Source organism: Oryza brachyantha, chromosome 1 (genome assembly GCF_000231095.2).
Source record: "Oryza brachyantha chromosome 1, ObraRS2, whole genome shotgun sequence".
Taxonomy (NCBI): Eukaryota; Viridiplantae; Streptophyta; class Magnoliopsida; order Poales; family Poaceae; genus Oryza; species Oryza brachyantha.
The window spans coordinates 32,587,482-32,612,822 of record NC_023163.2 but is presented as its reverse complement, the minus strand read 5'-3'; the positions used below and the strand labels follow the sequence as shown (position 1 = coordinate 32,612,822).

The 25,341-nt window shown below is 41.6% G+C and overlaps 3 protein-coding genes across 3 annotated transcripts; all 3 read right to left on the bottom strand.

The window, feature by feature from the left end:
• Positions 1-8,795: 8,795 nt before the first annotated feature.
• LOC102722445 lies at positions 8,796-10,747 on the bottom strand. The gene is made up of 4 exons (XM_006645315.3): positions 10,486-10,747; positions 10,264-10,385; positions 9,511-9,615; positions 8,796-9,427 (listed from the first exon to the last, which is right to left on the bottom strand). Exons 1-4 carry the CDS (start codon positions 10,591-10,593, stop codon positions 8,926-8,928), a joined length of 837 nt encoding a protein of 278 aa, XP_006645378.1. The 5' UTR covers positions 10,594-10,747; the 3' UTR covers positions 8,796-8,925.
• Positions 10,748-15,835: 5,088 nt separating this feature from the next.
• Positions 15,836-18,344, bottom strand: LOC102722725 (probable NADPH:quinone oxidoreductase 2). The gene is made up of 3 exons (XM_006645316.3): positions 18,153-18,344; positions 17,878-18,069; positions 15,836-16,586 (listed from the first exon to the last, which is right to left on the bottom strand). Exons 1-3 carry the CDS (start codon positions 18,262-18,264, stop codon positions 16,234-16,236), a joined length of 657 nt encoding a protein of 218 aa, XP_006645379.1. The 5' UTR covers positions 18,265-18,344; the 3' UTR covers positions 15,836-16,233.
• A 4,261-nt stretch (positions 18,345-22,605) lies between these two features.
• LOC121053267 (AT-hook motif nuclear-localized protein 27-like) lies at positions 22,606-23,439 on the bottom strand (the record flags this gene model as incomplete). Its single annotated transcript, XM_040519930.1, has 1 exon — positions 22,606-23,439. A coding segment is annotated over one exon (834 nt), but the record flags the coding sequence as incomplete, so codon positions are not given.
• Positions 23,440-25,341: the final 1,902 nt, after the last annotated feature.

The window sequence follows — 25,341 nt, the reverse complement described above, 5'->3', positions numbered from 1 at the left end:
CAGGTAAATCTTATCTCTGTTTATTTCTTCCAGCGGGAGTGAAACTCGTGCTAGTTGTAACGTATTTTTACCTCTAGGAATTCTAATGTGTCTTTTAAGAAAATATTGTCAGAAAACTAGTGCTGTTATGTTATCACAACTTATCACATAATCGACACTTCTATTGTTATTCCTCAGTGTGATTGTTTGGTTTTTTCATGGAAAAGCCTAACTGCATATTTAGAAACAAAAAATAATTTATAATTAAAACTTTTGATATACATATTCTCTATGTTCTAAAAGCCAGCGCTAGAAATTTTTTTTTTGATAAAATCATTCCAAAATCACCTGTATTGTGGTTTCACTTCTCAGAACAACAGATTAAGTAATCCATTTACACTCAGTAGTGGTCTAATGTAGTCGTAAATGTTTATTTGGCTGTATAGAATAACATTACCAATTGCAGTTTTACAAGTAGATTATTAAAGTGTAGTTTTGACACATGGTAACAATACAATGATAGTTCTACAAAGGTAATCTATAAAAATACACTGCACCAGAACTACTCCGACTGTATTGTAGTCTTTTAAGGTTGTTTCAGTATTTACCAGGAAAACAATAGTTTTGCCCTTGTGTGCAAGGTTGTTTCAGTATTTGAACTGTTTGTTACTAAAATCTGAATTATCTCTGGATCGATATGATTTATCCATTTTTTTTGGTAACACCGTACCTATGGCCTACGTTTCCCCTCTAAACTAACAAGTTGTTGACTTCAAATGACCCAGATGTTTGGCTAGCATTTTTCTATCTGTTACCAGTGAAAATACTGATGAAATTCTTAATTCTAGGAAAGTTCTCACTACTATGAGTTTTGTAGTATTCATTCTCTTGAGTTTACATTTTTACCTTAGTAATATAAGTAAAGCATAATGCGTTGCTTATTCTTTTGTCTACCTATAATCTTGCATATGTTTGTTTACCAGTTCTTATGCTCCTTTAAGGAGTGCATCATGCAGGTTCGCATAATTGCAATTAAATGTAAAGCGGATGGAAGGAATTGATATAGATATAGTAGTAATTTTCTTTTTATTATAAATATGATTTGTTAGTATGACCCCTTTCAAAACATCGGTAGATTTCATGGAATTTTTGTGTTGGTGGCTAGCCTTATTGGATGTGTTGAACAAGAGGTCTTGTTAATGTTGTTTTATTGTGGATGCTGTATTCTGATATCATTAATGTGCTAGCTTTGCGGTCTGGATGGCGAACATATGCCATCGTATTATTCCTGTTCATGGTCAGATGGTCTCTATGCATTGCTTCCAGTAACTGGTGAAGTGTGATCATCCCGCTATCTAACCTTTCGAAGTGAATTTTATCTAGTGGAATATATTGTCCATTAACTTGTTTGCAGAATGCATTTTTTAATATTAACATTGCCCCAATCTTCTGATGGGTTGTTTGTTGAACCGTTTCCGTTACTAGGCGCATGATGTTCAGTAATGTCGCTTAATCACTTGAGGATTGCAGCTTTCTGTTTTTGACATACTCCTATATATACAGTAATATGCTGCAGATAGTTCAGTGGTGGGAATTTTGGTTTGTTTCACAGAAAAATTTTGGCTCGTTTAGTTTTCAAATTTTTTTTCAAAAACATCACATCGAATTTTTAGACATCTAAATAAAGCATTAAATATAGATAAACCAAAAAACTAATTGCATAATTACGGAAGAAATCTTGAGACGAATCTTTCGAGCCTAATTAGTCCATGATTAGTCATTAGTACTACAGTAACCAATATGTGCTAACGATGGATTAATTAAGCTCAAAAGATTCGTCTCGTGGTTTTTGTTTTTTCATTCGTGTCCGAGAACACCTTCCGACATCCGGTCAAATATTTGATGTGATATTTTTTAAAAAAATTTTCTTAATCTATACACCCCTCATTGATTGGGATTTTTTTAGGTGGTGTTTAGTTGCCAAAATTTTTTTGGCTAAAACATCACATCGAAAACAAAAAACAAATTTCATGGCTAGCATAGCAACCGCGAGACGAATAGATGAATCTTTTGAGCCTAATTAATCCGTCATTAGTATATATTGGTTACTGTAGCAATTATTGCTAATCATGGACTAATTAAACTTAAAAGATTCGTCTCAAGATTTCTTTCATAACTTTATAATTAGTTTTTTAGTTCATCTATATTTAGGTGTTGAAAAATTTGATGCAATATTTTTTAAAAAAAAATTTGGAAACTAAACACCCCTTAGTTGTTTTGTTCCGTCAGATGCAGCAATTTCTATCCGTTCGTGATGAATTATTTGCACCAAGACCTGTGGTAGTCATGTCAATGTCGTGTTGCAACTCGTCATTTCATTGCATTTGTACTCCGATCTCTAGTGAGCAGTAAAGCGGACTTTTCTTCCTTAACTTGATTAACACTTGATACATTAATTAACGTTTCATGTGCAGGAGCTGTAGTCCCTAGAGTTATTTATTTAATGCTACTGTTTGTATTCTAGTTAGTGCCGTATACTCCTTATGTCCAAAAGTATTTTATTTTTAGATCACCTCACGTATAACAATATAAAATTATGGAGATTATAATATCTTTATTTTTAAATCTGAATTTTTGTCTATTTTTTAAAATCTCAATTCACATATGCCCTATTTTACCAAACTATACTACAATAATTAGCTAAATAAACAAGTTTTTGTTCGGTTAAACAACATGAGCTACAAAGAAAGTCTTTTAGGTCAATTATATCCGGTTTTCCGAAAATAATTTCTACTACGTATCTTGGCGTCATAAAGAGCCGCCATTTTTCTTGCACTGAAATGTAAAGATACTATCAGATCTGTGCGAGCATGAGTGCATGTCGGAGACACTGTCTGATGTGATCGTACGTACGAGCTGTTTTTGTGTTTGGATCGAAGGATTTTTTGGACAATTGCAGCTTTGTTTGTGGCCGAGCTTCGTGTCCTGTTGATCTTACCTTCGTTTCTATATTTTTCTTGCGACTTCTTTTGCTGTGTTGCTGCCACTTTGCAAGCTGCTGCAGCCAGTCGGGTTCTGATTTTCTGAGTTCAAAGTGACGGTAGAAATTGCAGAACCAAGAGAAGTGCCATGTTGTCATGACAAAGTTTCCGACTGAAGGTTCCCTTCTTTTCTTTTGGAAGGATTAAAGCTGCTGCAGTTTAAATAGGAGTACATTGCTAAGCTGTGCCATGTAAATCTGCTTAGCACCAATGCATCCACTTCTTGCCTTTTTTTTTTTTGTGTTGTTCAGTTAGCACTTCCCATTTTGGGATAAACCTAGCGTTAGTTGTGTTGTTTAGTTGTTTAGTTGTCGTAAACCATGGTGATGCGCCAGCTATCGACGCCTACCCGGTATATTTACATCTAGGTAATTTTTTTGGGTACCCAAATGCAAATGATATTATAGGTTTTCAACGCATACAAATACGAAGTCGGATATCCGGAGATTATGATACGCCGTTATGTTCAAAACAATTCATATCTTCCAGGCTTCCAGCCAGTTCATCCTCTCAGCAATTGTCTCTCTGGGATATATCGCATGTTGGTCCTTGCAAAGTGGCATGTTGTCTCCTCCTCTGTTCTTTTAATAAATTGACGTTTAAATCTTTTGCGCGTTAGAGAAAAGAAATCAATGCACTTACAAATTACTATGGTGGTAAAACCTGAACACAACCACAAACAGCCTTGACCCACACAATCCTATGCACACTCAGACCTATGAAGTGTATACAAACTTAGAGATTTATTGGTTGACATGCTCAAATTATCTAAGGTTTTTATAATATTTTAGTTGACTTGTCAAATATATGGTTAAAAAATAAAGCCATATTTTGATTTTAAGTTTGTTACAGTTATGGTATTATTCATTGAAGAGATAACTGTATCATAAGTATATCATAAAACAAACATAAGTTTAACTAGATTACATTTAGCTAACTTAAGTTGTGTCAAGTTTAGACAACTCGTGGTAGAACAACACCTTATATACTAAGGTTGTTGTTTAGATGAGGCTAAACTTTTTAGCCCTATGTCACATCGGATGTTTGGACACTAATTTAAAGTATTAAACATAGACTAATAAAAACCAATTTCATAAATGAGTGCTAATCCACGAGACGAATTTTTTGAGCGTAATTAATCCATAATTAGCAAATGTTTACTGTAGCATCACATAGGCTAATAATGGATTAATTAGGCTCATTAGATTCGTCTCGCGAATTAGCCAAGATTATAGATGAGTTTTATTAATAAACTATGTTTACTATTTATAATAAGTGTCTAAATATTCTATGTCACTAGGGGCTAAATTTTAGCCCCTGGAAACAAACACCCCCTAAGCCACCAGTAAACCTTATGGATGATGTGGACGTCATCCTAGCACTAAGGCATTGCCACATGGGTGATGTTTTTTTAATGGGATGCCACGAGAAAGATTAGAGGAAAAATAGAGATAACAACCTCCACAAAGGATAACCATATTCCGAACGGTCTTCGTGCACGAGAACACTGCTAGCCACCGAGCAATGCTCGGTTATCTTAATGCATTTAGGATTGGTAAGGATTTTAAGGATAATTTTGATGCTGCCAGAGCCTTCGAGCAATTATGCATGTTCAGAATTATGCCGACTTGTCCTGCATGTTTGTTATGGAATTGGCGACCCAGCTAACAGCTATTGATCGTTCAAGTTTCAACCAATTGTTAATCCAACAATCAACCTACGTGCATTATGATCCAATAGCGTTGAACAAGAATAAGTTACTTACATACAAGTACATTTAGTGGATATAAACTTTTAACTTTATTAGTATATAAAGTTCATGAATGTTGAGCAAAAGTTGTGCTCTTTATATACCGTGCAAGTCTTTTCCTATGCTGTGCAGGTTGTTGTGATTGACATATGAAAGTGGTTTATTTTATGCTATATGTATGCAGTTCCCTTAATTTCCTACTTCCATTAAGGTGAGTCGTTTCTTAATTTGTAATAAAATGAAAAGAAAACCAAAAGATCTTTTCAAGGGAACAGACACAACACACACATGCAAATGCGCACACACATGCAAATGCCTACTTACCAAATTTTTTTACTAAAAACATCACATCAAATCTTTGGACATCTAAATAAAGTATTAAGCATAGATAAACCAAAAAACTAATTGCACAGTTATAAAAGAAATCCTGAGACGGATCTTTTGAGCCTAATTAGTACATAATTAGCCATAAGTGCGACCACAACCAACATATACTAATGATGGATCAATTAGGATAAAAAATTCATATCGCGGTTTCGAGTCTAGACGTGAAATTCGTTTTTAATTCATATAAAAACCTCTTTCAACGTCTGATCAAACATTTGATATTATATTTTCTGTCTAAAATTTTTTTCGAACTAAACGGCGCTAGTATGCGAGAAGAGGTGTATAGCAGGTAGCAGAAGCATTTCGTGGCATGCAACTACGCGAGAAGAGGTGTGATAGCTAGGACGAGCCTACGGCATGTGCCGTGGAAGCCCTAGGGCGTAGGGGACAAGGCTTTTGCACGGCAAAGTTGCGTGATTGCTCGCGAGCACAGGACACGGGTCTCGTCAAGAGGGAGGCCGGGTCTCGCCTTTTGCATGCCACCCATGTTCTCGCCGCAGCAGTACTACTCGTCTGTGCGCAACCGCAATCAATGCAAAATCCCGCGGCCAATCTCGTGATCGATCGCCTCGCCGTCGCCGGCCACACCACACGCTGGTGCCGCGGCGGGCGCCGATCCAGCCAGCGGAAAAATCAGCAACAGTGGCGGAGAATTCGCGGCTGCTGCAGCTGGCGATGGATGGATGGATGGATTACGTGGGTTTTGGACCCTGGCGCCCGCACGATGGCGTCGAATTGATGGGTGGAGTTGACATATGACGGGAGCGCGAGCGCGAGCGCGCGGCGCGGTGGCCCGGAGACACGGAAGCGCGGCCCCCTCGCCTGGAGCTGTTCTACTAGTGTCCGAGGTAGGGTGGTGGGGGGTCCGGACTGTTGCGTGGAGCCTCATCGTCCGGAAGGTTGTGCCGTGGCCGGCGTCATGTACAGCTTCGGTTGGCGATTGGGATTAATAGTTTATGAGAAATACTTCGATGACGGTATACCATATGAACATATGAACGGTATAATTAACCCCTCATACTCAACGGCATCATCCTCATCCTCACCAACAAGCAGGACCTGATAATTAAAGGATCAGCCGACAGGATACCGTCGCTTAGAGTTTCTGATAATTTATTACTGCGGCCAACGCCATTTCCATGTTAACAAAGACCATCGGATAAAAGTCGACGTTGCGTGCCTTTTGGTATGCGTCGATGTTTGGCGATAGCTATTCGCCACGAGCCCTGAGTTAAAACGGAAACATAGGAAAATAAAAAAGTAGAATGCTAAGTGATGGGATCTTGTCTGCTAACTCATCCGAGCGAGTTCAGTTGCGAAGCCAGAAATTATTTAAAGACTGGACCGCGAACAAGCATAACTATAATTAAATATAAAATCTATACTATGTATTGTTTACACAATAATGTTTTGCATAATAATAATCCTCTAATAGGTTGGTACCGAAAACCCTGGCAGCCGCCCCGGGAGGTGGATCCGCTATGAGCAAGCCTGCTCGTATTCTCCTGGTGTTAGTGCCGCCGTCTCCTTAGCTATCTCCTCCGTGGCTCCGCGACTCTCCTCGAGTTCTCGTAGCCATCTCCATCTTCGTCCCTAATGAAATGTGACGATGAACATGTGCAAACCAAGACCTATGAAATGTGATTATATGCTAGAGAAGATGATAATGGTGCTGAGAAGATCAGTCACGTGAGAAGCCACGATGAGCAGCGACATGTCGATCATGATTTTGGACCATTTTCGTCATAATATTCGTGGTTATCGTGATAATCATGACGGAGGAACTATCGGTTTCATTAACCATAGTTGTAATTATAACTACAACTTGAACAGATGTACGTGTATTACATGATCTAGAATGGAAAGCCATGATAAGCTGCGGGACCGTAGCAAAGATACTGCAGCGAAGATGTGTTATTTGATAGCGGTCATATAAAGTCGTTGGATCTAAAACGGGTGGCCAGGATTGCGTGCAATTGCTATTTTGCACTCAAAAGAGCAACCACTCTTGATCTCAATCCGTAAGCAACGTGCCCATGAGTCCCATGCAGGGGTAGGATTCTGCGTTAGCGAGAGAGTTAGAGTTATCCCCAATTTCCCACTCCTGCTACCACGCACCTTCTCCTGCTCCCATATTCCCATTGATCTGCCAAACATTAGATACAGTATGAATTGGTATCCGGTTTAGACCGCTTTTGTTGGCTTGGATAACTAAGAGGTCGTTTAGATGAGGCTAAACCTTTTAGCTCTATGTCACATCGAATGTTTGGACACTAATTTAAAGTATTAAACATAGACTAATAAAAAAACCAATTTCATAAATGAGTGATAACCCGCTAGACGAATTTTTTTAAGCCTAATTAATCTATAATTAGATCATGTTTACTGTAGCATCACATAGACTAATCATGGATTAATTAGCTCAATAGATTCGTCTCGCGAATTAGTCCAAGATTATTGATATGTTTTATTAATAGTCTACGCTTACTATTTATAATAAGCGTCTAAACATTCGATCCCTTGTCCCAAACACCACCTAAGCCATATTACCTCTTTTATCGCAGAACTGCTAAATGATGTGTTTTTTTTGCAAAAAAAATCTATTTGAAAGTTACATTAAAAATCATATTAATCTTTTTTTAATTTTTCTATAACTAATAATTAATTAATTATGTACTAATTTATTACTATGTTTTTCAATGATGGATAACTAACCCACGTATTTCATCTCCGAACGAGCGGTGTTAGTACCTCTTACATGTCCTGTTTTGGGACAAAAATCTCCTACGATAACAGTTGCCTTAGAAAAATAACAATTAAAGTGGTAGTATATTTTTTTCTAGACGAATTGTACTGCTAATCCCCTTCTTCAAGTTAATACTCCACCTTCCATGCTAAAGGGAGGCTACACCTGTTACTGTTGGTAGAGGAAAAAAAAGAATCTGAATTACTGTAGTGTTTGTTTGACACTAAAAATACGGATTCGCTCTAGGGGATTAGAATTGGACTTCTTCGTGAACAAAACCATGCTAAAAAAGAAATAACAAGTTAAAAGGCCCGTGGGCTGCGGTAAACTGCACCGCCGGTGGTCGGTTCACCGGAAGGTGCGACCATTCGTAGACGGTGGGCGCTCAACGCGTGTGGGCGCCGATGCCCCGTGCAATCCCACCAAAGCGGCCACAGGTAGGTTCTTTTATTCAGATTGTTATCATTATTTTTTTGTTCTTAAACCGTGAAATAGTGTGTTTTAATTCATTGTCTCACCTTCCTAAATTCCTAAAAGCAGTAGTTATATACACACGGCTGTACAAATGCCCACCGGAACCACCTGGCTGAAAATACCTCGCTGGGAACTAGACTAATGATGATATGCAAGGAAACTATACTCAGTAATTGCAACGGGACTAGTTTCCTCATTTCATTTTATCGGAGGACAGTCACATGCAACGAGCTATTCCATCTAAATTGTTACATTGCGCAGAATACTAGCAGAGCTAGCACAATATGCGTTTCTCCTAATTCAGGGTCCTCTACATCAGAGAAACCCGAGTAACTGAAAGTATTTCAGATTTGAGGTAAACTGCAACGCTGCATCTAGTGCAGACTGCTGTGCAGTGCAATGCCTAAGAGTGATCGAAAACTAAAGTACTGTACAAAACGGCAAGTTTGCCAATGATACAAGGCCACGCTCAGGAGGAAGATTATTCGGTGACCCAAGGGGCTGCAGGTGTTCTTCACAACACCATTATCTACAGCAGTTGATGAAAATCACTCGTTCAACTGAGGTTCAACCTCTGGAGTTGCTTCAGGTGCCTTCCTGAGACCCAACCTCTGGAGGTGCTTCAGGTGCTTTTCTGCAGCTGCCTTATCAGCGGCTTCACGCTTCTGAGCCCGTTTTGCTCGTCTTCCTGCAACTTCCTTGGACACAGAACCTGATCCTGATGCTGATACATCTTTCTTCTTTGGAGTCCTGGATGGACCAGCATCAACACCATTTAAGGATGGTCGACTCACTGGCCTTGCCTCTTTCCTGCCTCCTCTAACATATCCATTGTCACCCCACCTCCTATTGCCAATTCGAACGCTCGGTGACCTGCTCATGTAATAAGCTTCTTCGTCAAGGTCATCTTCATCATCATCACCATATTGATAGATGTGGTATAACTCTTCTTCATCCAGAGCCTCTTCATGAGGCTCTACGATCAGAGGTTCAAACCAAGCGGCCCTCAGGAGAAGGCAAACGCTTTCCTCAAACATGTAGTCATGGATACTGGAGGAAAGAAACTAGCATCAAGTTTACAATCTACCTGAAACAATTATGCCCACCCCCATAATGGAGAAACAAGGGGTTACCAGCCATCGAGAGAGCGGTGCACACTGAGGAACTCAAACGGATGTTTACACTGTGGGCATAGAGGTGTCTGCTTGTAGGAAGCCCACCTCAGAATGCATGTAACGCTGCTTGCACAAAGTATAGTTGAAAGAAAATTAGCAGCAGGTCTATCGCAAAATATTTTTTTACAGAAATGACAGATAATATGGGCAATATCAGTTTAAAATACATTGCAACAGCTAACAACTGTGAACAGAAAATGAGTCATAAGAAAGAGTGCTATCAGATGTTAGGTTCTTCAGAATTAGTAGTGACTCACATACACGTAAGCAAGCTATCTCTAACATGAAGTGAAAACACACCGCTAGAATGCAATATGACTAAGTCATGAGGCCCATAGGATTGATTAGCAATCACCATTGAATATAGTAGTTTGACAAGGAGAAACCAACCGATAGCACATGGCATGTATGGTGGTAGATAACATGTTAAATTTCATTCACAACAACGAAAGCCTGGCATTTAGAATCAATTCAATAAAACTTGTAAGCTGTCATGTTTATATCAGTGTAATGGGCAATTAGCACGTATGGATACGATGCAAATAAAATGTCTATACGTGCTAAAACAAAAGGGGTGTCATCAAATTAGCTAATTCTATCGCAAGCACATACTATTGCCAGCATCCTCAAAAGTATCAGGGATCTAATCTAATCAAATTAACAAGAGGCAAACCGTGCCAATAATCTACAACAGAGGATACCACGACGAACCAATAGGCGTGGTCGCAACCCTTGACGAGGGCCGTCTCCTGCAGGGCGATCTTATCCAGGCAAATCGCGCACACCCCGCAATCCACCGCCGCTCGGTCGCCACCACCGCCTACAGCCGCCGCCTAACACAACAACGGCAACCAAACAAGATCAATCCCCCCGTATCAAATACCAACAAACAGATCAGGCGGGTTCCCGCAGGTCCAGCTTGCGCCCACCTACCTTGCCGATGGGGAGAGTCGTGGTGGGGAGGAGGGCGAATTCGGCCGAGGGGGAGGAGGGCGACGAGGAGGAGGAAGCGGATGCGGCTGCGGCGGCGGCGGCGGCCATGTCGGTGGGTGGAGAGCGGCGAGGGGGAATATTCCTCTTGCTTTTTCACCGGTTCCCCTTGTTTGGCACTTTGGGTGGGTGAGACGAGAGGAGGAAGGGGGCCCTTCGCGAAGAGGCGAGGGGGCTCGCGGCCGGAGAAATAACGTGGGGGGATCTGCGCGAGATGCCGGCCGGCCGCCCGTTTATTCGGTCACCACGCCCTCGCGCTGCGTCGACGCGGCGTCTCTCTCTATTCTATTCTATTGGGCTTCGTGGAGGTGGAAGCCCAGGTTGGGGGTTGGCCTCCGCCTGACCCATCGTCTTTGAGGCTTTTCATCATGGCGGTTTCGTTCGTGTTTACTGGACCGGAGTGGTGGTGACATGTGGGCTGACGACCGTACACTGTGCGTGCGACAACGTGAAATCTGGAAACAATCGGTCAAATGTTGAGACTTCTCTCGCCTCTGCTTCGAACCTACTCCGGTTTCTCCATTAACAGATGAAAAAGGAACATGCCCTTCAAACGATTCGCACTTATGTTGGGTTGTGAAATATTATCTGACTTTTAATAATCATTTAATAATATAAACGATAAAAATTAACTACTGCTAAGTTAAAGCTAAAATGGTGAACATTTATAATGAAAGTTTTTACAAAATATGCGTGGAAACGTATTACGTAAAAAATATGAGAATATGCTGTGTAAAATAACACATCCTTAAAGCGCCATCTTTTTATTTATAATACGCACGAGCAAAACAACTTATTAGTTCGTACGAGTTAATTTATACATAAACATTTTAATATGCGTTCCTAGTTATTTAAAGAAGTTATAAAACAAACTTATGATAAAAAAATCCTAAAATTAACAATAAAATTTTAAATTTTGATTTAAAATCATAAGCATAAACATAAGACGGGCATTATAGTTTCAGGCAGTTATACTCTCTCAAAGGGGGAAAAAACACTGAACATGACACACTGCACCTTAAGGCCTCTTCTGCCCGTACGTATTGTCCGCTAACCGTACGCATAGTTACATCAATCATGCACCAGCACCACGGATGCCATGCGCGCAGTAGTGCTAATGCATCATGGCTGGGAAGTTAGTAACATGAAGCTCCCTGCCGGGCCGGCGGCCCAACTCATCACAGGCAGCAAAATCCGCCGTGACGCGGGCAGAACATCTCGTGCGCCCAGTACGTACGAGAAGCCGCCCCCACAATACGCACACGATTTCCACGGACGCCAGCACCGGGCGCGAGTACGCGCTACGGGACGGACGCATGTAGTACATGTTTGGGCGACAGATTAGCACGGCGCTCGCTGCCGTTCCCGGCGCCCGAGGCCCCTGCACCAGCTACTGCGCTCGCTGCGGTTCTCCACGACGCATGTCGCGCCGGTCGAATTATTGCCGTCGATCGATCGAAGCCGGAGCCGTCCGTCCGTTCGCTGCCGCGCGACGGCAGAGCGGGCAGGCACGGTCGATCGACCCGTCGTCGATCTCGATGGATGGACAAGACCGTGCACATGCTTGTCATCATCGGCCCTTCGCGCCCTGTCTGTCCAATGCACTCACGTTGCTATCGCTTCTTTGGCGTCTCGTCGATCTCGCGCCGGGGCATCCATACCTTGCATTTTATTAAAAATAAATAAATAAATTTAAGCCTCTGCTGACTGCTTTTGTCTTGCATTGCCATGCATGATGCATGAGCATGAATCAACCCACCCGCCCTCTGTTTGTACCTTTCTTGCTCTATGAGAATCTGTGGAAATTTAGTTTTATAAAAGAAAAAAAATGGAAAAAACGTTCTCCTGAGCTTGTTTCAGGTCCCTGTTTCTCTGTTCGTGCCCCAATAATTGCACCGCATGCATCCAAAATCACTGCCACAGGTTACACTGATATCATTAATTTATGGATTTTTTTTGAATTGGTTTTGCTAAGATTTTGATCAGTCTCTATTGTGTATTATTGATGCACTTCTGCGAAACACAGTCCTGCGTGCATGCATATGTTTTGTCCGCGCTGCAAAGCGGCTCGTGCGTGTTTAAAGTACGTCCTACGCACAATGGAATTACCTCCAGAATTTTGAAATTCAGTTGGGCATTGTCCGTATGTATGCTGCCATTTCTTTCAGAACCTCACGCTGCATGTGCGTGAATGATTGAGCCCAATGTTTGTACGAGCATCATTATATATTGGGTACGACTAACCTGATGGCCCTACCCTATAAGCGAACAATGCAAGGTGTTCACTCTTAAGGACAAACAAAGAATTGTCCTACAACTGCACATCACTACTCGATTCATACATTTCTCTCTCGATATTTTTTCAGATTGTTAACTCTGGTGCTCTGCTACCGTTCACTTGTACTAGCACTAAAATTTCTTGGCAAGTATGGATTATTTTCTTGTGTGTTGTGTTCATGAATCGCAGATGATCAAATTTTGACAATCATATCTGATTGGAGCGTGATTTTTTTTCTCGGGAATACTTAGTTATTTTAAGTATATATATATGCATTGACAGTTACTCCCTCCGATCTGAACATGCCATTTTTAGTCTTCTTAAATCTCCCCAAATGTGAGTCTGTATATATCCATCCAAAGATAAAAGAATCTCCTTCGAAAAATATAGAGTATTTATAACTTCATGTTTGCCATTGTTAAATAAATGATACTACTTACTCATTCGTTCATATTACATGATGTTTTAACTTTTACAAAGCAACCTTCTTAAGGTTTGATTAAATTTATAGAAAAAATATAACACCATCTACAATACTAAATTAGTTTCATTAAAATAGAACATTGAATATATTATGAGAGTATATTTACTTTATGTTAAAAATATCGCTATAATCTTTTATAACTTTGGACAAACTTAATGCAAAATAATATGAATTGGAGGGAGTATAAATAAATTCTTTATCTTTAGATGCAGAATAATAATGATTGGATATTAATACATCATTAAAGATATTTGTCAGTTTGACTTATATTTTAAAATTAACCAGAAATACATGTACATTTAATAATAGATATAGATAGATAAACAGATATAGATACACATTTATACAGAGATAGACAAACATAGATATACGTATATATTTATAGATAGATAGACATATATGGATAGATATAGATAAGATCATAAGATATAGATAGATATACTCAATAGAAAAAAAAATTAAAGCACCTAAAAATAATCTGGACCGCCGATTAATTATACGTGCAGTACCTACGGTCCCAAACAGCACAGTAATTAGCAAAATTAGCCAGACGGTCCCAAAGAGTGAGATGTTTAATCCATCAAAACCACATGCTTTTGCTGTCCAAGTACACCTCCACCCTTCTTCCCGTCTATAAAGACCAACCCCTCCTCAGTTCTTCTGTCACTGCCAGGTTACTCCAACACCATAGCTAGCTTAGCTAGCTAGCACCTGGCCTTGGACGTTGGTCCATCGTCTAGTTTGCTTCTCTAGCAGTTAGTGCCACTGCCAGCGCTAGCTAGCAAGGCGATTGAGAGGCCATGTCGCGTCATCGGCGACAGCCGTCCCGCTCTCTCCCTCTCGACTTCAACGTCGACGTGGACGACGAGCCAGCGGCGGCGGCGGCGGCCAAGGGCACGGCGGCGGCGCACGTTGACGCTGGTGGTGGCCGCCGCACTGCTGCCGACGATGCATCGGCTTCTGCCAAAGTGCAAGAGGGGAATGGCAACAAGAAGCTGCCGCCGTCCACCACAGGCGGCCGGCCGGTGGCCTCGTCGGAGGAGACGACGGCCGGGAAGAAGTAGTACGTGTGACGGCGGACGTTGATCAGCCATGTAGGCGTTTTGGCCTGGTAACTAGCTAGCTAGCTAGGCCTTGCTTTGCTTTTGTCCTCCTCATATGTTTCCTACAAGTTTTTGCCTATCTCACCCGACTTATATATGTCCGTGTAAACGTTAAACCATAATATGTAAGGTCAACATAAACTTCATATATGCTAGCTTTCTATCCTGTTCCTAATAGCTCGTGAAAATAAGATCTGAAAGTTCTAGAAAAAAAAAGATGATGTGTTGGCGTTAGAAGTTCACAAATTTCACGCCATCATGCATTGCACAATATTAAGTATGCTATTAGATCTGGATCGAGTTTAAAGAACGAGAGTGCGGACGTGTGCGGCGTTCACCGTCAGGACACAGCCACCATCGATCATCTTTTCTCCTTTATTTATGCTTATAAACTAAAAATTAAATTTTTAATCTTAAATTTAAAGTTAACTTTAAGATTTTTTATTATAGTTTATTTTATAGTATTGGCTTTTAGATCGTTATGATCATGTATATAAAAGTTTAATTGACAAATTATTTTCTGTTTATAAATATACCATTTGACTTTTTCCATCAACAAACGAAAATGACCCCTAAAAATTCATATTGGTTTAATTTTGTGTCTTTGTTGTGCTTCTATTTTAATAACTAAAAAAATACCATCTATGATCAAACGGGTGGAAACAAAAAGCACAATGCAGAAGAATTAATGAAAGTTGGTGTGGATATATAGTGTAGCACAGGCTATGAATGGAGAAAGCCAATTGAGATGAGACTAGTCGGCATGCATGTACAATGATGCACTGATGACTGACGAGGAATTGGCTGATTGATATATAATTTAGATTTGAACTTGTGCTTGTTGGCTTTGAATTTCGATAGGGGTAGATCCATAAGGAGACAATGAGATGACTATCCGACGTGGAGGGATGAAGTAAAATTCAGCATTTTTTTTGTCGGCTATAATCACATTGTGTGCTTCTGCTATAACCAGAGTATAGCATTTCAGCATCCTCTGAAGTCTGAAACAGTAGTACTAGTTCTGTTGGGATCTTGGTGATGAAGAAATGAAGTACATTGCAGTAAAAATTCAGCACACAAGTTGGTACTACAGAATGCAGGCCGGGTCCAATAAACAAGATCTGCCAGAATCACATTCTGTACTACAACAGTACGTACTAGATAGATTTAATCAGTGCACAACATGAGATAACCAAGAACACATGAACGGGCATGATGAAGGACCACAGGATAGGTCCTCCTCTTGGTAACCGAATAGTTGAAACATCATATTGGTACCCATGCTGCTGGACCGCAAGGCTGCCGGCCGGAGCTCATCTCATCGCTGAAATTTAGGCGTTTAGCTCAATGTGAAAATCGCTCCAGATCTAACCTGTGGTCCATTGTAAAACCCAGTTTATATATACATGATCATCAGAAGTAGTCAGAACAGAACAGGGCAATCAGCAAAGCACTCAGGCGCCTGCTGGTACAGTTATCCGAAATACATATGGTTATGTTTATAGCTACGTATAGTTAATTTGAACCACCCTTTCAGAGTTTCAGAACTAGTAGTGCTAGCAATCGCTAAGCGATGACACAAATTCATGACAAAGTTAAATCAACAATTGCAAGGCTTCGATCTCAACTAAAAGTATATAGTACTACAAAGCATGATGACTAATGCATTCTATGAACCGAAAAAAAAAATGTTGTGTTGTTTGGTATTTCCACCGAGATGCAACTACATTGTACAAAAGCAAAGATTTATTCAATCCACCGTTCAAATTACGGGTAAACATTTGTGCAGTGACAAGAGGAAGATCGTCTGAAAATCCAGAGTTCCATTAATCTCCTTTATCTGAAGAACTGCTCATAGCTGCATGTTCAGAGGCTGAAGCTTTGCACTGGAGCCTCAGGGCGAAAGCTTGCAAAGACAGCAGGACATTCTTGAGCTCTTCTCTAATCTCCGGGTCAATCAAATTGCCATCGCTGTCAAACTTTTTAGGGGGTTGATGTGCTCTGATGAACAATTCGGGCTTGTTGATGAAATGGATGTCCAAGAAAACCCCGACTTGCCTGATATGGTACTGCGACCGGCTGCCGCCGGAGCCCCCTGAGGCGCTCAGGATGGCGGCGGCTCTGTCAGCCCAGCAGTTCGGCGGCCTTGATCCCCAGTCCAGAGCGTTTTTCAGAGGACCTGCACACGATGCGTACATGATCAAATAGCTGTACACACTGACAGAGAGGCGGCCCAGTATATGAAAATCACATTTATCTGATTGATTAGTAGGCCTTGGGCAACAATGGCGTCTCGGCTGGCTTGACCACCTTCCTCATCCCACTGACTCATGACCTTACGGGTGACGGAGCCAGCAACACCGTCAAGCCTAGCAACTAATGGTGTCTTTGGATGATTAACAATATTTTTTCAGGTCCACTGTTTGTCAATCACTTAAAAAATTTTAATCTATCAACCGATTTTTTTCTATCCATTAGATTTGCTTTAGGATTTGTGCCTACTCTGTTTGGTTTCCTTTGTTACCGTTTGATTTTAATCCAACATCTAACAAAATTGTTTGATGAATTCAAATTTTTCGGGCGATTAACCAATAGGTGTCTCTAATTTTCTTTGGTACGTTGATGGAGGTTTGCAGTGGATGCGGCAGTGGCAGAGCTTCCATGGCCGCTGACCGTATATAAATAAGTAAAACTTTTTTATATGTGTATTAATTGTGGTTTAAAAACCGGTGCTAAAAAATATATTCAAAAGATACAATATCATGGGAAAGTATTTTCATGGCTGGATTGGATATTCATTTTTTATGTCACCTAAATTGTTATTAAAAAATTTAAATCATTTAATAAGATTGATTAATATGAGACAGTAATTACTTCACAAATTTACAAGTTTAAATTTAACTTATACAAATTATAACAAAAAATAACAAATTTCATTGTGCATGTGTGCGTTCTAGCTCCATTTTAATTTGTTTTTTCTATTACAACTTGTATATGTTGAATTTAAACTTGTATGGCTGCGGAGTGATTAATCATCTTGTCAATTTATTCCTAATTTTTTAATAATTATTTATATGATATGTAAAAAAAGGTTAATGTGTAATCGAGGGAGGGAAATCTATCTCCTGAAACCAGCTCGAAATTTATGCAATCTTGTTAATCATAGATGACAGGACGGGCAATTGCTCTATGTCAGCACCCAGTATGCCATCTGTAGGAAAAGTTAAGTATTTATATGATTTAAATGTCATATCAAAATATAATTATTTCTGATGCTTTTAAAGTATTACTTGTCGCATCATTTATCTCATTTAAAACACTTCCCATTTTATCCTTCACCAACCTTTGATCCTGTCTATTACTCATTTATGACTTAACACTACTTAAAAACTATAAAATGTTGCTTTTTTCGACCGAGGCAGTATAAAACTAACGGATAAACTGGCATGACATGAACTCGTTACTCGTACCTGAGATGGAGTAATTGTACTCTGGATTGGCGAAGAGGAAGCAGTCAGCCGCGCGGACCTTGGCGCGGAACGCCTCGACGGCCGGCGGGAACCCGCCGTCGACCTCGAGGTCGGTGTTCAGCAGCGGCAAGCCGGAGATGTCGACGTGGTCGATGACCATCCCCGGGATGGATTCCTCGCATATCTCCTTGGCTTCACAATCACGGCCACATGAGACACAACGAAACCGATCCATGATCATCTCATCTGGATGAGCTGCAGGTGAACGTGCGTACCGGCGCGGATGAGGCCGGTGTTGGCGGAGCCCCTGCGCAGCGAGCCGGAGATCGCCGCGACTCTCAGGACCGCGGCCTTCGCCTTCGCCTCCGGCGCCGTCGAGCCTTCCATGTCGTTCAGTGTGTGGTAGCTTAATTAATCAGAGCGTTCGTACTTATGTAGACAAATCGATGGAGGAGCAGGAATTTGGTTTTCTTTTTCTTTTCAGCTGCTGCTGCCTTGAGTGGACGGAATCATTGGACCACATGCTAATGCTTACCGGGAAAAGTATTCCGGTCGTTGGAAACTTCGAATTCGTTTGAAACTTGGAATTTGTTCGTGGCTGCAGTAGGAACACATGCGCCACCGTGAGATTACGATTATGGTTTATTGCTTATCTCAGGCACGCTTTTTAGACTTTTGTTAAGAAAATTCGGTATGGAAATTCTAACCTGATATGTGTAACATAAAATTTTAGTCATTTGTGTTATTAAACAGTTGTCCTGAGATAAAATAAATTAAATGATTTAGAAGAACCATAAATAGCATGCGAAAATAACACCACCTCCTTTACTTTTGTTGTTGGCTGCTCTTTTCAATCTGGAAGTGTCGCTTAGCGTAGTGGCCACGGAATAATTAAGCAAAAGTCACAATCCATGCCCCGCCCGACCCACACGCTAACATGAACTTTAGCACTCCCTCATTCTTTTTATTTAACCCAGTTAATTTTTTATGGAGTATTAGTGTTTAATTATTCATCTTATCTAAATTTATGAAATATGTAAATTATAAATTATACTTAAAACACATTGAATGATAATATAAATTAAAACAAAATAATTCATAATTACATAATTTTTTAATAAGATGAATTATTTCGAAAGTCAGTTGCGTGACTGTGTGAGATAGCATTAAGAAAAATCAGAGGTACTCTAGTTTGTTTTTTTGTTTCGTGCAGAGTCACTAAAGGGTTAATTAGATTCATGCCATTATAAATTTGCCAGTTTTAAAATATGTCATTACTATTTAACTAATTGTAAGAATGCTATTATAATTTTAGAACTATTTTAGATATGTCATTTTTGGACCAAATTGTTTTTGCACATACCAAGGGAGCAGTGAACAGTAGAGAGACAATATGATCTATTTTTTTAAAAAAAACACCGAAAGAGTATGGAGTGTCATATTTTAAATAGTTATGAAATTATAATGGCATACTTACAATTAGTCGAATAGTAATAACATATTCAAAACTAACAAATTTATAATGGCATGAACCTAATTAACCCCGTTAAAAATGCTATACTTGCTTCTTATTCGTGTGAGGTGAGCAATCGGCAATGGAGCAATCGTCAGCGCTGAAGTGATGTTGTCAAAACAGTCAGCAATGGACCAAATTTTTTTGTTAGTTATTTCAAAGAAAATCCAAAAGAAAGTCCTATCAAGAGAGATCATCAAAGTTGTCGACCTCCCGTCTCTCTGGGGTCTGGGCCTAAGGGCTGTCACATTTCGTATCTGTTTTTCGCTTGTGGGCTAATCTTTCGGCCTACCCAACCCAACCGTTGGGTACGTCGATCGGTCTCGGCCCACAAATGCACATGGGACAGTCCCGGTCCTACGCATGAGGCCAGGAGAAATGCACACGGGACTTCGTTGCTGCTTGGTTTTTAAATTTCATTTCTTGTGGAATGTGGACTTTCTTGTGATCAAGAAGAACGTACAGCCGTACAGGGACATGCCGCGCAGTAAGGACAGGAAAAGTTTCAATGGACATCCGCTTATCTATCGCGTGCCACGTAAATAGTACCAAACAATTTGACTTTAAAAAAATAGATTAATATTAAATATATAACTTTATGAACCTGCGAGTTCAAATATGATTTCTATAATGTATAACAAATATGACTATTAGTATACGTATCCTATTCAAAGTTTAATTTGTTATAGATTATAAAAGCCATATTAATGTTTCTAAAATGATATATTTTATATTAATCTATCTTTACTATTTTTTAAAATAACAATCTCGATATATAAGGAGACGTTGAGTTTAAAATCCACTCCCTGGAAAATTCAAATTTGCAACGCAGCGAGCAGCAAAGCGGTGGTACGTAAAGTACGATACGGATTACGGTACGCCAGCGGCAACAGTGGTAGCATGCGCGGCGCCTTCTCGGGGACAACCATGTTGTATACCACACGCCCTTTTCGCCGCTGTCTCTGCGCGCAGGCAGGCGGCCAGGAAAAGGCTGACGCGAGTGAAGCACTGGGATGGTGCGGCTGCTGTAAGCTGGACCTCGATTCAGAGTTCAGACTCTGCGTCGCCCTTCCAGCGATCAAACACACTCAAAGGCCTTTTTAGTTCCCAAAATTTTTCTCCAAAAACATCACATCAAATTTTTAGACACCTAAATAAAGCATTAAACATAGATGAACCAAAAAACTAATTGCACAGTTATGAAACAAATCTTGAGACGAATCTTTTGAGCATAATTAGCCCATGATTAGTCATAAGTGCTACAGTAAACACCATGTGCTAATGACGGATTAATTAGGCTCAAAAGATTCGTCTCGCGGCTTCTAGTCTAGCCGTGAAATTCGTTCTTTCATTCGTGTCCGAAAACCCTTTCCGACATCCAGTTAAACATTTCATGTGACACTTCTTTCAAAAAATTTCTCAATCTAAACACCACCTTGATAACAGTACTCCATGTTTTGAAATTAAGTGCTTCTAAAGTTCAAAACTTGTATTAAAATATAAGCATTTCTACAGTATTTTTTATAATTCCAATTATTTAATGATTTTAGAGCCAATCTATACTTATAAAAATCTAATCAATTTAAAATTTAAAAATTAACCACTAAAGTGGAATAAAAGAGAACCAAGATCATTCGTAGAATTTTTCCAAAAAAACAAAACAATATAAGTGTTATTAGCAGTCTAAAAACATAGGCTAGAGAATAAATATGATCATGATATTTAGAACGGAGGTAATATCTAGTAGGACTCTCTGTCATGATCATGTTTTTTTTTCATGAAAACTATACATCAAGGTACGCACACGTATATATATATATAGAGAGAGAGTCCGGTGAGTTTCAACTCACGGGCTGTTTCGTGAGTCGGGGTCCAAAAATATATCAAATCATCTCTAAATTTTGATTTATATGGCACATTAGATTCTTTGTATCAAAATCTTGTAGTATACAAAAAATTTTATTTTTGGAGATTTTTAAAGTGATACCTAACAAATTGATTATTTTATTAATATGGTATAGTCACTTTTAAAAATCTTAAAAAAATACTTAAAAATCTCTAAAAATAAAAAAAAAACTTATGTGCTACAAGATTTTGATATGAAGAATCTAGTGAGCAATATAAATCAAAATTCATAGGTGATTTGATATGTTTTTGGATCCCGACTCATGGAGCAGCACTTGAGTTGCAACTCACCGTAGCTTTTATATATATATATAAAAATCCAAATAGGAAATATTATGACTTGTTTATCTGCCTAGTTTCTTTGAAACACTGAGCACACTAGTCATACTCGTACAGCAAAATTGCAAAAACAACTATTGATACTCCTGATTGCATAAGTTTAATATACTAAACGGCGCGGCTGAGTTTTTGGTAGAAAATAAATCAAAAGTTACATTCACCGAAAAAAAATTTATAAATAAAAATTTATATACATATTCTTAGCGATCTAATAAAACTGAGAAGTAATATTCATGGAAAAAACCCCTAAATCACCTATAAATTTAAAATAAAATCTAAATTTTGGTTCAAGCGTAAGCAAGCAGATAAAAAAGATGAGGTTGCATGCGAAGACAACCCTGCCGTTTGCGCAGTCAGCTTTAAGGTTTGCATGGACTGCATCGGAAACTCCACAATTTCGCGCTTTCCCAAGAGAATTACTGTGTCTATCTTCTTCTATGTAGTACTGTTCTTGCGTAGTTGTGTGCATCGCAGCTCAAAGTCTCATCAGCTCGTGCCATCGAGTACAAAGAACCATACTATGCGCACAAGAAACGTCACGAACATAGAAGTCCTGCATTTACAATTGAAGCTGAGCTTACAAGGCAGGATACGAGAGCTCAAGAAAGTACTACAAACCAAGGAGCAACATCGCTAGCACATGGCACCGAGTAACAATACGATGCAGGCAGCCAAGCAGGCGCATCAAATTCTCTAGTACTGTACTTGTAACGCTAAGGTCGCTAGCTGATGCGTGCTGGTCGATCGTTTCATGGTAAACCATCCAAGTCTCCAAACCCAGCCAATTAACTCGTCCAGTAAATCAACTCACAAAGCAACATAAATTGACCAAAAAAAAAACATCCTAACATGACTAATTCTGAAGTTAGGAGTCAATTATACCAAGCACAGCCATCCATATTCCATAGTAGAATATTCGTTATACGTACAACTACTATTAGATGGCATCACGAGTTGGTGACACCATCACGTTAACTGCCTTTCTGGCCGGCAGGATGGGCCGGGCCAACCGAACCTGGCGCTTGGGCCCACAAGACCATCTCGGCCTGCTGGTGACGGCGGCCCACCTGCCCTCCACTCGCACCGCCAGTGCCAGCCAGCCCCACGACAGCGCCGCCATAGCCACGGGGCAGTGCTCCCACTCCCACGTCGACGGCGCTCGCAGCCGCGAATGGTTTCTGCGGCGACGGCTGCGGCTGATGCTGATGTGGATGCCTCCTCTCCTCACCACTGCGTCGTTCGGCGACCTCCTCGTCCTCAGCAGGAGGCAGCCGGTGCACCTCGGCGCTGCCGAATGTGGCGGCCACCACCACCAACCCGTCCGCAGCCGTCATCTGCCCGGCGAGCGTGCCACCGATCACCTGCCCGCCTGCCCCGGCTAGAGACACCGAGAACGGCGGTGGCGCGGCGCCTTCTCCGGCCGCCGAAGGCACCACCGTCCCGGACAGAGACAGTACCTCGAACCGCCCGTGCAGCGTCACGGCGGTCGCCGGTGAGGTTGGGAGCCGCAGCGTGACGGTGGCCACCGTGCCACGGCCGCACAGCACGGACACGCCGACGCAGCGGCGGCGCGCGAACGCGGCGACCGCAGTTGCCACGTCGCAGCCCGCGTCGAGCTCCAGCACGACGGGTCGCATCGCCGCCTCGCTCTCCCGCGTCACGACCACCGGTGGCTTGGGCTTGTTCTTGGATCCCAGAGGCCGACCCCGCGGCTTCCGCGGCGGCGACGGAAGCTCCGGCGCGGGCAACGGCACGATCAGCTCGGCGGCGCGCGACGACCCCTCGTCGGCCATGGAAGCAGCAAAACACGATCAACACGAGGCGATATAGTATATATAACTCCTAACCAGTACGCAAGCTTGGTATGAATAGTAAACTAGCCTCGGTTCTTGGCTCTACTGGAACTAGACCGGTACCCGGTGAGCTTAAAATAGAGGGGAGACGACGACGCAACGCTGCATGGCGCGGCAGAGTTGGCCGGGGCCGCGCCCGCGCTTCGTTCAACGCCGTCCGTTCGCCCGGCTGACGCGGTGACCGAGGCGTTCTCAGGCGCAGCTTGAGAGGGGCCCGTACTAGTGCTGTGCCGCTTTTCTCCTCCGGTCTCACGTCAAGTCAGCTAGCTGGTCAAGCAGGGCATGCAGCTGCTAGGTCACACACACTGACGTGTGGGGCCCGGGATACCCTGGGCCGACGTGGAAGTGAGAGGCAGGGCGAGTGGCGAGTGATGTAACTGTCGGCGCGGTGATTCCAATTTTGGCGTGGTCAAAAGGCAGGGATAGGATCATTTGCACCGGCGAAAACCGCCGCGCGAACCATAGCCATAGCGCCGCGACGCTGCGGTTTCTCCCCGGAAATGGGTTCTGTCTCCGCATTCAGCGCGAGCGCATGCAAAGCCCTTTTCGCAACCAAGCCGTTCCGCCTGGAGACGCGCGCGCGCTACATCAGAAATCAGATCGAACGCGCGCGTTTCCTGTGGCATCTGTAGCATCTCGGCCGTCTCTCATGAACTCTCAGGCAAACGTCTCACACACTACACCGTGAGCGTCCGTCGACTATTCAAACACACATTGTAACGAAAAAAGAATCAGAAGGAATCTAATGGCGTGAATGCAACAGAGTGGTGCTTCGTCTTCATGGGCAGCAGCAGCAGCAGCTAGCGCAGGTGCAGCTTCCACGCGCGGTCACCCATGATCCGCTGGTGCGTGCGACTGCCAACTCGATCCAGGGTCAAAAGGCAGTGAATGGGTTGAAAGAGAGCGGAGACATTGAGGTGGTGTTTAGATTGAGAATTTTTTTAGGAGAAGCGTCACGTCAAATGTTTAACCAGATATTGGAAGGGGTTTTCGGACACGAATGAAAAAAACGAATTTCACGGTTAACCTAGAAACCACGAGACGAATCTTTTGAGCCTAATTAATCCGTCATTAGCACATGTTGGTTACTGTAGCACTTATGGCTAATCATGGGCTAATTAGGCTCAAAAGATTCGTCTCAAGATTTTTTCTATAACTGTGCAATTAGTTTTTTGGTTCATCTATATTTAATACTTGATTTATGTATCAAAAAATTTGATATGATGTTTTTGAAAAAAAAATTTAGGAACTAAACAAGTCCTGAGCTGCTTGGAGCTCGGAGAAGATTAGAGCAGAGGGACTGAAAAAAGCTGAGGCCATAGTCTTTCCTCGTGGCCTGCAGCTAGTCTCTCCAGGCTATCTGTCTCGCTCGCCGCTCGCCTCGCGCCTCGCGTGCTCCGTTTCTGCACAAGTCCGGCCAGCCACTGTACGACTTGTTTGCTGCCTTCCTGGTTACAGCTACGGCATGCACGCAGCACGTTACGTTCGTACGCTGTTCCGTTCAGCGTCCCAGCCCAAGAGCGAACTGTTGCCATGTTGATTAATTTACCTGTCGGGCCAATTGCCTTTAATGACTGGGCCAGATGTCCTTTTGGCCCAAGTCTAGTTTTTGCTGTGGCCCAAGGAGAAGAGGCATAATTGAGTCAATTGACGCCATCGATGGTGTCTCGGCTTCTATCCGAAAGCGATTGCTGAGTGGCGCACATGATACGGAGATATTTGCCGGTTTATTATGCAGAAACATCCGAGCCCAACTAAGCAAGCAAGCAGGAGTTTAGAAAGTTTGAGACTCACAAATATACATGTCTGTCAACGCGCCTTCCGTCCGATGATCAGGTGACAATAGGCGGGAAA